The sequence below is a fragment of the Sinohyriopsis cumingii genome, chromosome 7 (genome assembly GCF_028554795.1).
Source record: "Sinohyriopsis cumingii isolate HCF-2022 chromosome 7, ASM2855479v2, whole genome shotgun sequence".
Classification (NCBI taxonomy): Eukaryota; Metazoa; Mollusca; class Bivalvia; order Unionida; family Unionidae; genus Sinohyriopsis; species Sinohyriopsis cumingii.
Window position 1 is genome coordinate 27,333,005 of NC_142967.1, and position 14,262 is coordinate 27,347,266.

The 14,262-nt window shown below is 34.3% G+C and overlaps 1 protein-coding gene across 14 annotated transcripts in view; it reads right to left on the reverse strand.

Annotated features, from left to right (window-relative positions):
• The window catches only part of LOC149794932 (nucleolysin TIAR-like), a 250,754-nt gene that overhangs the window by 107,584 nt on the left and 128,908 nt on the right, over window positions 1-14,262 (reverse strand). The window contains exon 1 of one of the 14 annotated variants that reach the window (XM_089964588.1): window positions 3,862-3,986. The exons of the other annotated variants lie outside the window; for them this stretch is intronic. Within the exon in view, the coding sequence (XP_089820714.1) occupies window positions 3,862-3,888 (27 nt within the window). The 5' untranslated portion in view covers window positions 3,889-3,986. Of the gene's footprint in view, window positions 1-3,861; window positions 3,987-14,262 lie in introns of those variants that run through there. 14 annotated transcript variants of the gene reach the window in all.

The window sequence follows — 14,262 nt, forward strand, 5'->3', positions numbered from 1 at the left end:
ATACAGGGCCTGACATATGCTACACTGAAATGTTTTCTGATCTGGTATCCAATTACATATCTGAATGGAGAAAGAAGCCATTCTATAGCATACTGCTAAATCAACTTCTACTGAACAATTTGGCTAGCCAGCAGTCAAAATCTTATGAACACAAAAACCAGATTAAGGCTTTCATCAAGCAATCGATGGAAATCAATGCTTGCTGCTTGCTTGAGGTCATGATTGAATGAACAAAACTAGGGAAGTGGAGGGAGGACACTAGGATCCTTTTACAGTTTTCCTGCAGCAGGAAACACCCACCATTAAGTAGAATCTGCCAGTTAAGTCAAAATAATGGAGCATTCAACTGCAGGAAATATCTAACTTTCACACAAGCATTGTGATACTTTTAATAAAGCAAGAAGCAACATACAAAGAGGGCTTAATTCTACTTGTTAGTATATAGGTTTCGAAATATGTTTTAGTAGTTTTATCAACATATTTAGCAGTGTATACAACTGTAGTCCCTGAGCTGCCAGTAGAATTACACTAATCGACCTCAGAATCTACATTGCTCACTCCACACCATACTTAAAGATAACAGTGTTAAGTCTATCTTCAGGTGCATTGTGCACAATAATCTGGGCTATACTGTATGCAATTGACAGCACAAGCAGCTAGAAGATGGTACATCGTGCTTACACATATGGTACAAAATGTTAAAAGATAGTACACCTTACCTGTCCATAGAGTATACAAAGTGCAACTGTTATAGGAAGGTATATCTTGTCTGCCCACAAACAGATGATACAGCTGTCACAAGAAGGTTCACTGTAGTCTGCCCTCATAAACATATGGTACAACTATTACAAGATGGTACATCTTACCTGCCCACAAGCACATGTACATCCTGCCCACCCACAAGCACATACGGTACAACTGACACAAGATGGTACATCTTGCCTGCAGACAAGCAAATATGGTACAAATGTCATAAGATGGCATGTCTAGTCTGCCCACAAGCAAATGTGGTACAATGTCAAAAGATGGTGCATCTTGATACACACTTTCATTACAGCATATCTGGAATTAGTGCAGAATATTAGGACTTAAAAGTAAGGCTCAAATACCACAATCACTCTCCTGTACAGTCATCTATTTTGACTACCTCAATGCTTTCATATCTTGTCCGTTCCAAATCTTTTAAAATAAAAATCGTAACAAAGTATCCTGTCCTGGCACCTGAAAAACTTGTAAGGCACCACCATTCCCCCTGCCCTCACTATGAACTAAAAATAAGACAATCTCATTTTCTCGTAATATATGAAAGGCACCACCATGAAAGCAATAATGTTGTTCAAATCAATAGAAGCTTCTGAATGATAATAATAAATAATATAAATGAATCAATCAATCAGATTAGCAATTGAATCATGTAAAACATGGCCAAGAAAAACTTTGCAATCTTGGTCATCTACAGTCTAATACATAGAAACATGATTAACATTGCACTGGATTCATGAATAAACAGCTCACGCTGCCTGATAGTCTTACTTTAAATAGTGTGTAATTACTGTCATAAGGGTTTTGTCTTGGCCAGTTTCAATATATACCTTTGAAATTGCATAATTTTACGAGAAGACTATGAACAAGTCAATATAAGCTATAGCAAAAAAGGAAAATAAAAAAAATATATTTATCAAAATGGAAAGCATCCCCCCCCCAATTTGCTGAAATAAATAAAATCACCAGGACAAAATTTTCCACACAACCCCCATGCAAATTAAAGCAATTACCTGTGTCAATTTGCATCAGATAAACTTAATACTACCCGGTAAACTAAAATGTCTGCTTAATAGCTTGCCAGTAGCTTCTCGTGGGTTGTTGGTTCTTCCCAGGGTTTTCCCGGGTTTATCCTCCAACATTAATACTGGCCACCATGCATAGCCTATCGTGTGCTGAAAAATGGCATTAAACCCCACAATAACAACAACTTCTACTAAAAACTGAACTGTTGTATATCCTGATTACCTAAATGGAAATTCAACTATATAATATACTTTAGTCAAAATAATACTAATTAATTAGGTGATTTCCTACAGAATGCCAAAACATTAAATGCAAGTTATTTATTAAATAAGAAATTTCAATTACTAAAACCTTGCCCTAGGGTTTAAAACAAAACAACATAATGAATTAGAAGAAATACAAAACAAGAAAGTCTTTTTAAGCTCATAACTTCAAGAAAATTGTTCTTACAAACGTCTTTATTCCTTCCGTAATCACTGACATTTCACTATACTTTTGTTGTCAAGTTAAAAAATAAGCTGCATATAGTTACAGCTTGCAAATGAAATCAGTTTCATTTCAGACTCATGTGAAATGCATATTTAACAAAACTTTTTTCTTTCTTAGCTACATCTCTTTCATGTAAAGAACCCTTCTTCAAAATGTAATCACTGGACAAGTGAACCTATGTTAATGTACTTTGTGAAATCCAAACAATAATCAGGATGGTCATGTACCAGCTGCAAATGAAGTTGAATTAAAAAGTTCATAATTTGCATAAGAATTATAGAAATACACAATTTATGCCCTGATGTGAGAAATGAAATTAAATGTAATATAAACTTTGATACAAATGCAGGTACAGGAATATTATTTTAAGTAATTAAGGAATATAGGTTATATTTTAAGTAATTAAGTAATTAAGGAATATAGGTTATATTTTAAGTAATTAAGAAATATAGGTTATATTTTAAGTAATTAAGGAATATAGGTTATATTTTAAGTAATTAAGGAATATAGGTTAATGAGAATAAGATGTTTATACTTTTAGTCCTGACAAGACCCATAAGATGTGTGATGTGATTTTGATTTTTAACACAGCTTTAACAATTTTTCAGTCATATCACTACGATGTCTGCAATGTCGCACTTTATAGTGATGTCTAGCAGTGGGGCATCATGCCACAGACATGTAGCATGATGTCTAACCCAGTCACATTATCCTGACACCAGGCTGACCAGTCCTAACACTAACTTCTTAATACTGAACGCCAAGCAAGACAGCTGTTAGTACCATTTTTATAAGTCTCTGGTATGACTTGGCCAGGGATCGAACCAACAACCTTCCGCATCCGAGGTGGACGCTCTAACCACTAGGCCACCGGAGCGGTTAGACCCATAAGAAGAAAAGGAAATGTTGCATTAGTTTAGAATGGACATGTAAATTCAAACTGCAAAAAATGTTAATATCATGCAAATGAAAACATTCAAATGCACCAAAGAGAAGATATTACAATGTCCTAAAAAAAAGCTAGTCCCAAGCTTTGACACTGGTGTACCAACTGACCTGTGTAATAGATGGATTATTTCATGCAAACAGGTATTCTAAATTGCCATGTGATAAAAATTAGATGATGTGTACTCTCCTGTTCTGCACCACTCAGAAAAGACCAGTGCCCTTCCTTCAATGCAGTGCATGCACTTGTGAATACATGTACATTACAGAGCAAACAATATGTGGAGAACCTTTGAATTACCTTTATGACAGATTATTACCATGTAAATATCCCCTAATATGCTCCCAAATTTATTTCACTTCAAATATGAAATCACAATTACATACTGGAAATGAAACTAACCCTGAACAGTGAATAGCTCTTAAAACAGTTATCAGAAGTTTTTTTCCTGGAACTAAATTTCAGTTAGTACCATTGGTACCATATATAAGAGTTTCAGAAATTTCACCATACTCAAAAAAATTATTGAAAATCATATAATTTTCTTTTAGACTACCTGGACAAAAAAATACCCTTAAATTAAAAGACCTGACAGTGAATTAAAATCAACAATTAAAAATAGTAACTAGATTTCTTACCGAGGGAATTTGTGTTGCAGTTTCCATCAGAACAGGTGCACCTAACACTGCCTCTGGACTGAGAATGACTGACCAATTAGGTTGGTAACCTTTCCAAAAAATATTTCCTGCTAAATGGGTATACATAAAGCAAACTATTCTACATGCTATTCCAAGCAAGGATGAAAAGAAGGACAGAACCTTCACACTGCAAGCAAAAACGTCACTTGTGGAATCCCTTTGAAATCCTCCAATATGAGATTAGCAGCAACGCAGTTTCCAATGTGGAAAGTTTAGATTTGATAAAAGAGTGTAATTAAGAATGCGAAATGCTGAATTCTATCCTCAAAAGCAGATGATTCCTGTCCACAGGAAAAGAATGAAGAAATCAACAGTTGTGCCTGGATACTGCATAGTCTAGAGTGTGGTCACAGCCTGCTGTATCACTCAATGATGAAGAGGAAAGAGACATTTACTAAGCCATGCAAGGAACTAACAGATACTAAAGCCTTTCACAATTCATCAATATTTTCTCTTCAACTCCTGTGCAATGTAAGTGACAGTGCTACAACAGAGACAGATGACTGAATGTAGTAATGGAATTCTTCTTTCCTACTGGACTGAATAGCTGTGGCCTTCTAACTACATAGACAACTTCAACTCCAGTTTCCTACCCATTGCATTCATTATTGGCCTCTGATTCCCTAGGGGCAAAATAGAAGTGTTCCAACTCTTTGATTGGCCATGGTACACAGTATATGGCTGGTATTGTAGGACAAAGACTATTCCTGGTGTTCAATAATTCTGAATAATAGCTATGAACTGCATGAAAATGAAACTATTGATAGAAAGACCAACAAATTACATTTAAATGGATCAATGATGGTTAAAACAGATGCTGATAAATTTCAGTTTCTTTTTTATCACTCTAGTTTTCTAAATTATAACAATGATTTATTCTTTCAAAGTGAAGCAAGAAAACCTTGTTACATAAGGATAAGAATTCACATTACAATCACCCTGACTTGAAAGATTACTGTTCTGAAAGAACAACCATCATTTATGACCAGATTCTTAATACATGGATAAATTTCCTTACATGATAACAATTATTGAGTGAGCATCTGTCTTGAGGGTCAGTATGTTGTTGTCAGAAGGGTGTTTTCTCAAGATAGGTTAGCCATGGAAATCGCTGATTTTACTTAAATCACAGAAAATCAAATTTGTTGTTTTTACTTATATTCATCGCAAATAAAATTAAAATTCAAATGATTACAAAAAACAGCTGTGTAGAACTTGTTTATGATATAATCTCCGAACTAATGATAAAGAAGGGGAAGCTTGTTTTATGCACAAATTAAAAATTTACAAATATTGCCCTAATCTTTCATATTACTGTTGACATGTGCTTATAAGTTGAGTCCAAATGCAAACTGCACAAATCTGGTTTTGCCATGATGCACTGGTAGACATAGATCTATACAGTTTGCAAGAAGTATTTGATAGAACAGACAACACAGTGTAATACGCCAGTGTCTTGTGCAGTTTGCAAGGAGTAGTAATTGATAGAACAAACAACACAATGTCTTATATGCCAGTGTGTTGTGCAGTTTGCAAGTAATTGATAGAACAAACAATACTGTAAGATGCCAATGTCTTGTGCAGTTAGCAAGGAGTAAATGATAGAACAAACAACACAATGTCTTATATGCCAGTGTATTGTGCAATTTGCAAGTAATTGATAGAGCAAACAATACTGTAAGATGCCAGTGTATTGTGCAGTTTGCATAAGTAATTTGCAAAATAAACAACACTGTGTCTGATTTTCCAGTGCATTATGGGATGGCAGATCTCAGTCCATGTATATACTGTTTACATTGGGCTTGACTTATAAATGAGTACATATGATAGCTCCTATCTTGACACACACTGCAGCATAAAACATTTTTTTAACACTTAGAGTAATAAAAATTGCTCCCAACAAGGAAATCCTACTCAAATTCAACAAGTGCAGCATTTTGATTGGTCATGATATTCAGTGCCAGTTTAAACCCTGTGGAGGCCCTTAGGCAGTCGAAATCTTGGGGCCCCCCTCTCAAATTATCTCCTAATACATTTTATCAATATTATTTTGATCAGTTGTTGATGTGTCCCTAGGCCGGTGCCTACTCTGCCTATTTGGTACATGTAATCCCGCACTGGCGATATTTCTGATTAAGTTGAAGATAGGCAGTAGAGATGAAAAAGGCAATGCTTCCCAAGAACATTTAGACGACCTATACTGTAAGAGTGACTATATGAGACCAGATTAAATTCAATTTCAAGTTTTCACTAAATTTCTATGACTAACAGCTGTATTAATTAATGCTTTGCTTTTCTGCTTGAAGCTTAATCTTCCTTTAAAAAAAAATTCCCACCATATTTCAGGTCAACCAACTAAAATTTTATTAAGAAGGAAGATGTAAGGGCATATTTTTAAATACAGTCCCTGGAGATACCACACCCTATCAAGAACTGCATTATGGTGAAGAGCATTATAACATGGAAAAAGTGAATTTAGAATTTATGTTTCCAAAAATATTAAAACTTTCATGAAATTATTCTTCATATTAATTTTCAAGTACCAGGAAAGGATCCATCATTCTTGCTGGTAAAAAGGAAGGCAGTGCTCCAATGGAACAATGTAGGGGAAAACCCCCACTAAAAATGCCTATCAATGAGATATTTTTCACAACATTTTGAAACACTCCTATGGTACTTGCATTGTACTGAACCTGCACATTTTATATTGTTATGTTACCAACACTGATTATAAAAGAAATGATCTTTGATGTTTCTAACTAAAAGGGGTATATGATTTTATTTCTTTGGGGTTTTTTTGTTGGTTTTAGTGGCACTTTTAACAATCATTGGCTACATCATGCCAAGGAAATGGGAGCAAAGTACCTTTTTTACCTAAGCAATATTTTTTTAATTTATTTATATAAACCACATTCTTTTCAAAAGATTTTCTCTCATGGTAGGTCTACATAATCAAAAAGCTTATTTCACACCATAAAAAGTATAATAGATTTCACATCATATAACATTTGAAGACAGTGATGTTATCATAAAGCCAAAGCTGCAATTGTGAGGAAAATCTGAAACATTGCAGTCAATTTAAAACTGTATAGTATGGGCAGATTAAACACCTAGTCAGGAATAAAAAATAAATTAAAACTTGTTTTTCAGTGATGGTGAAACTAAAGTTAGCAATGGAAAAAAATAACCCTTCTACTTTGTATAAGAGAAAGTATACATTTTCTTTTTAAATTATTTTATTTCTTTATCAATTTATTTATTTACTGGGGGGGGGTGGTTAATAATAAAGATAATAAAAATTCTGTTTTGGAATAATGATCAATAATTTCTGGAAGAAACAACAACAAAATACAACAGCAGTAACCAAAAAATAGGAAATGGCCATACTCCTCTAGATATTAGAAATTAAGGCTTAAACAAAAAAAAACTTTTATTGAATTAATTAAATGCACAGCGCCTGGACCACAATTTTAATCAATATTTTGTTTTATATGATCTAAATAATAGTAACTTTTGCATTATACTGTCAAATGATAACAGAGAAATGAAAAAATATTACTTTCTGCTTAGTTTCTACAAACGTTTGACTTTGATCATCATTATGAGAAATCTTTGGATTTAGCAAACTCGGTTGCTGCCAGGGAACAAAAAACCTGTAATTATGTAATTGATAATGATTGCCTAACAACCCTTAAAAATCAAGTTCACATATGGCATGTGTGACTTCCATTTTTTTTTTTTTTTGGTCTCTAAAAATGTCCCACATGCATAAATTGCTGCCACTCATAATGCTATCTCACATGGAAAAAGTTTCAAGTGATGCATGCCCCAACTTTAACCTATGACACAACATAAATGGATAGAGTATGCCCAGGTCATTAACAATTTCTGCAACTTCCATATCACATAGCTTTACAACATTCCTTATTCTGAACAAAAGAGGCATCAACTGGAATTAAGTCATGCATTACTTTGGTGGGCAGGTCTAAGCTACTTCCTAGGCTTTATTGACAAAAAAATTATATCAAAGATGACCTGACAGAGTAATGCATAACTGTAAATTGGTTTCAATGTGGCATTATGCGGTTACACAAATCATTCATGCACATACATCTGGCAACCTCTTCCATGCATCAAGCAATCACTTTCTCACTACAATGGGCAATCGTCATTAATACTGGAATCCTGAATGTATTATTAACCATTGATTAGCAATTCGTCCCATCATCTCAATGTTTCTCACTTGGCATGTAAATTGTTGGGAATAGTCAAGACACGCCAAGTTTGCTCATTTATTCTAAGATCTCCTCATCTTAGGTTATTAAGGGAACATAACATTTTTGTGCAGGAAGAGTTTTAACTTCAGAACTACATAAAATGACAAAGCTTTATTACCACTATTAACATTAAATAGACAGTAATAAGGCTAACACACCAAATGCATGATGAAGGTTATTTTCCAGTCAATTTGCATCCTATTCTTTCTGATAAGATTAAATTCAACTAAGATGACACATTTATCAATCAAGCAATTACCACAAAACTTTGTATCTCTTTATTCCTCTATTTATTGCTTCCTAGACATTTTCATTCTTTATAACACTGTTCACGAGGCCAATAAAAGTAACCTGCATATAAGCAAGGAAACCTTATAATGAGGGATGTTCACACAAGTCTGTATCCTGAGAGTGCTTCTATGCACAACAAAATACATGAAGTACCTAATGATACAAATTTTTTTTATAATGTTTTCATAAACCAAGATCTAAAATAGTCAAATATGTTAGGCAGCATGCGTGACCAATTTTTGATGGGCTGCATGACTACACTCACAGTATATGGACATTGGTATAATGAGGGGCTTTACATTAAGGGACCACTGCAAGAGAGTTAAAATTTAACATAGGTTGCCTTGTTCCATTCAACTTGTATTACTGAGTTAACTATTATGCATTATTCCTGTTTCTATGGAAATGGACAAGCAATAAAAAAGTACCTCCTGTAAAACCTGTCTTGCAAGATTGTTGCATTTCGAAACCACCTGATTTGTGAGACCTTGTTGTCCAAGTACAGATTCACCAAGTCTATAATGTTATGACCTTATATAAGAAACCACTTGTAACATGACATTTTGGCAGAAGGGGTTGTCTTATGAAATAGGTTCTAATGTATACTCCTTGCAGCACCTTCAGCCTGCCATTTATTATGCACCAAACATTTTGAGGCATGACTTCATCACAAAAAACACTGAGCCATGGAAGTGAATCTGTAAGATGGCCAGGCATTCTTTTCCCAAACTTTACTAAAACAAAGAACTCTAAGATCCACAAGAACACATTTAACCTTGGACCCCCTTGCATGTTCTGGGATGCAGAATAGGCCTGATGTGACCTACAGTATTACTGTAAGTGGCATCTAATGGAGAAAGTAGATATGATGGATCATTTGTTAGTGTGCCCAAGTCATGACTGAAAGGATGGAAGTTTGACTCTGTTTCACTTGACTCTGTTTCATCACCAAGAAACCTGCCTATGTTGCTGTACCACAAGACCAATCTAAGAACAATCCTGACACTCTAAGACTCCAACATTTTCACCAAATTTTAAACATGAACATGATAAACAATAACCAAAATAATACCATTTAACTGAATCGATTTGAAAGTTCTTGATATGATTGTTATGCTTACAGTGGATGCCTACTTATATGCAACACTGTGCATGCCATATTTCACTCAAGTTCTAATGTTATTTTCTTGTGCATCCTTTACCTCTTGTTATTAACAGGATTTCATTTGCAAGACCATACATGACAATTTAGGTCAAATATTCCAAGGATGTCATATGTCTATACAGCTATAATTACATAAATGAAAATGCAACCGAACATAATGCTCTGTAATGCAAATTAGATGGCTCTGCAACTACTAATAAACTTCAAACTGTGTATTTTTAATGAAATTTTCTGTCAACATTCTCAATTATCAGTAAATCAGCTTGAAATGTAATGTTGTGTAATCTGCAGTAATCATATCCACTTTGGTTTGGCTATTTCTTGGGCCATTTCTTTCAGATGCCACATTAGATCATCCCTTCTTTAAGAAAAGAATAAACAGAAAAAAATCTTGTAGAACAGCCCCTTTAAGCAGAGATGTGGAAATATATATTTCAATTGGAATCAGAAGTTATGGCATCACTGACAGCTACATGCATCTTATTTTAAACATTATCGTTTTTGTAGATGTTTACAGACAGCAAAACTAAACTGAGCTATTTACATATGCAAACAATGCAGCTTTGTTACCAATTCCACTAACTCAACCCCCTTACTGTGGAGTAAACAAGATCATGAACAAGGCCGAGTAAAATGTTGACCAATACTGCAAATCAAATTCAGCCAACACTAGCTGACAGAAGACATCCAGGCTTTGCTGTTGGGTCTTATCTGCACCCTGTTATACAAGGCTACTATGACCTACTTAAGCAAGCAAGAAGCATGGTAATCAATGTCCAAGATTTTAAAATCCTTGAAAATACTGCACAATCCATCTTGAAATTTACAACGAAGATAAATAATACCACTCATGTACAGAAGGTTAAGAGAGATAAATCATGGGTTACCTGGGGGGGGGGGGGGGTTTGTAGGGAACAAGGTGGTGATATTTATATTCTACCTCTCTTAAACAGACTTCCTCAATGAACTGCCAACATTTTTTATACCATTTGATGGCTGTTAAGGAGAGTTACACACTATCAATTTTGAAACTTTGGTAGTGTACAGGTAAGTGGCCAAGTGTTCCAGGGGAAGCAACTGAAGCTGGTTTAACTTAATGTTCATCATGTCTGTCTGGTCTTCCCCCCTGTGGGCTCTGAGATGCACCCTCCTGCATCTCGTGAGAAGCAACTAATGGAGGCAAACATTTTACCCTATAATGTGTCCTGTCACGATGATCCAGTTAAGAAGATCTTGACGTTTTAAAAAGAGTATGATATTTTAAGGACTTCACACTTTTGCTTACCAATATCTTCTGTTTTTGTATGCCCTTTTAAGATATCTATTTGTTTGTTTTGTATTACTTTTGGGGAAAACCTATATCTTTTGATTTGCATGCCTTTTTGACATGCCAATATCTTTTGTTTTGTATGCCTTTTCGGGATTCCTATATATTTTGCTTTGAATGCCTTTTCTGGGGATACCTATATCTTTTTTTATGTCTTTTTGAGATGACTGTATCTTTTGTTTTGTATGCCTTTTTGGGATACCTATATATTTTGATTTGTATGACTTTATGGAATAACTACACATTTTGTTTTGTATGCCTTGTTTTTGGATACCTAAATCTTTTGTATGTCTTTTTGCCATATCTTTTGTTTTGGATGGCCTATGGGATACCTATATATTTTGTTTTGTGTACCGTTTTTGGACATCTAAATCTTTTGTTTTGTATACCTTTCTGGGGTACCTTATCTTATTGACATAAGTAGTGCTGGAACAGGATACAGATAAATCAGCATAGATCAACATTAAATGCCAGTACATAAACTGATAAGCATTCTTAATTGTATTGGTTTAATAAAAGATTTTAAAATTCCATCTAACACTTGAATTTATATTACAAAAAAAAGAATAAATCAAGACAACGGCTCTTTTCTACATCAAATGAATTAGTATGTCATACAATACAGAGCTATATATCTTTGCATCAGTTTCACATATGCCTGCACAAAACATGCTATCATATCTATTATAAATGGAACATCCTATTTTTTGCAATTTTCCCTTATTTCAAACAAAAACAACAACAATAAACATGCTCAACGTCATTAAACGTGTACTGTCAATACATATGTACTGCAAGTTACACATCCTGATGTGTGTCATATTGGAAAGCTCTGCCAATCACCCCCCCCCCAATGTATCATACCTACATACATATGAACACACACAGACACACACACACACACACACACACACATACACACGTATGTACGTACGTATGTACATACGTATGTACGTACATACATACATACATACATACATACATATGGAATGGATATACAAATAGACAAACATTCACAAATAGTCCATATAATTCTGCTTAGAAATGATGTAATTTCATTAAAAACATTCATATATAAGTCTCCAATATTCACCAAATTTTTAAACATGTACACAGTTTAGAATAACCAAATAAATGACATTTGATGTTTAATCAATGAATTAAAAACTTAACTCTTCCATCTCCAGGATTACTGAACAGTATTACATGCTTGCCTTGCATAGTTCAATTTGTGACTTCCAACTGTTCTATATCTTTTACCTCAGTATGATGGGCTTCAATTTGTAAATCATGTCTTTGTTGAATATATCTACAAGCAACTTTCAGTAAAGCATCCAAAGGACTGTAATAATACTGTATTACTATTCCACAGTTTCAATTATGTATATAATTAAAAAATCAATAATGGAACCTGCCTGCACATGTGCAAAGGACCATTTTATAGGATCTACAATGAATGAAAACTACACAGTGGCTTATAAACTTGTAATGGTGCTTACTGAAAACAAAATGTTTATTAATCAACGGTTGTTTGAAGGTCAATACTGTAGATTAATTCTTGTTGTTGTACGCCTAATGCCATTTCTCAGCACATGATAGGCTATAAATGGCGAGCAGTACAACTAGTGGATGAAGAACATGAGAAACTCCCAGAGAGAAACATCAGCCCATGGGAAGCTTCTAGTAAGCTTTCTAAGATACCAACAATGACCAAACCAGAGTGCCATAGTTTAAAGAAATTTGATCAGCATTATCAGTGATCAATCTATGTAATGTGTACTAAAATCAATTTTTATCAATTTCCACTTTTTTTCTTGTGATGCCAAAATTCGATGTCCTAACCCTTTATACATATATGTACTCTACAGAAAGAACAGAGAAATCCTACTAAACAATCATCGTAAGCTGAGATGTGAAAATGTACAATTTAACTGGATGGGTAGTTCCTGTGTCAATGATAATCACATGCATCATTATTGAAACTTCTACTGATTCTGTAAACATTTACAGGTAGTAAATTCAACTAAACCATGTACACATGTAAATGCTGGTGCCTTATATATATATATATAACTTATTGAAAGCATAAATATTAATGGCTACATAAAATTGTATCTCTTCAGCACATACACCACTCCCTCGATAACGCGCATACTCATAACTTGTGAACCTGCTTATAAGTGGGGTCAGGCATACCATTTTTTAAACCAGAAAATATGTTTTAAAAATCATCCCTATTTCTTGAACTTGAAGAAAATCGCAATCAAAATTGGTAACTGAAACAATGATATGTCGCTCGTTTTATGGCTGGAAACGGTAGATAGGACCTGGAAATTGTAATCAACATTTTGAAATTATCAACTTTTCTTAGTATACTGTAATTAAAGATATTAAGGAAATTTCGATCACTGAAAATGTCACTTACACATAGTGCATGGTGTACATTAATATTTAAATGCCAATTAAATAATTTTTATTAAGTGAAATTTCTGTTTTGATTATATCTTTAATTCCTCTTGAATATAATCATCAAAAATGCAGTGTGTATTTAAACGTAAAATGTCTCAATCCACCGTAATAACTATGTATGCACGCATTTCTCTGAAAACACAATTAAGTGCCGACCGTGTTTTGATAACTGCCTTGTGGAAGTATTTGTCGTATTGTTGCGCAGAATTAAAGGCTGGCCTCCTCTGTATTAACATGTTCATTGCATCTTTTGAATCAAATAAAGAACATGGAATAAAAGAAAAAGAAAAACTAAAAGGCATGCAAATCCTACGTACTTAAAATCTAGCAGCCACGGTCGTATGTCGGGTGAACTCATTTTAGTTGATCAATCGAACACTGTTACAAATGTTATTATGTAGGTAACATAATTAAACTACTTTAAACTAAATGACTCATTCATAATGTGATCAAAGATAGCAAGGCAACCAAGTGAAATGAATACTTCGTAAAATAAAGAGGTTGGTTTCAGATATGGACCATTGTTGGTAAGCGAGTTTCAGAGAATTCCTGAACTGGCAATTAGTTGTTGTTGTTGTTGTTGGGTTTAACACCATTTTTCAGTACAAGGTAGGCTATACATGGCGGCCAGTATTAATGGTGGAGGAAGAACCCGAGAAAACCCCGAAAGAACTACTGACCCACAAGAAGCTACTGGCAAGCTTTCTCACATACCCACATAGGCCGAAACCGAGACTCGAACCCAAAAAGACAGGTGATATGGCAGTGATCCATAATGGCATGCGCTTTAGACCACTAGACCACTTGGGGCC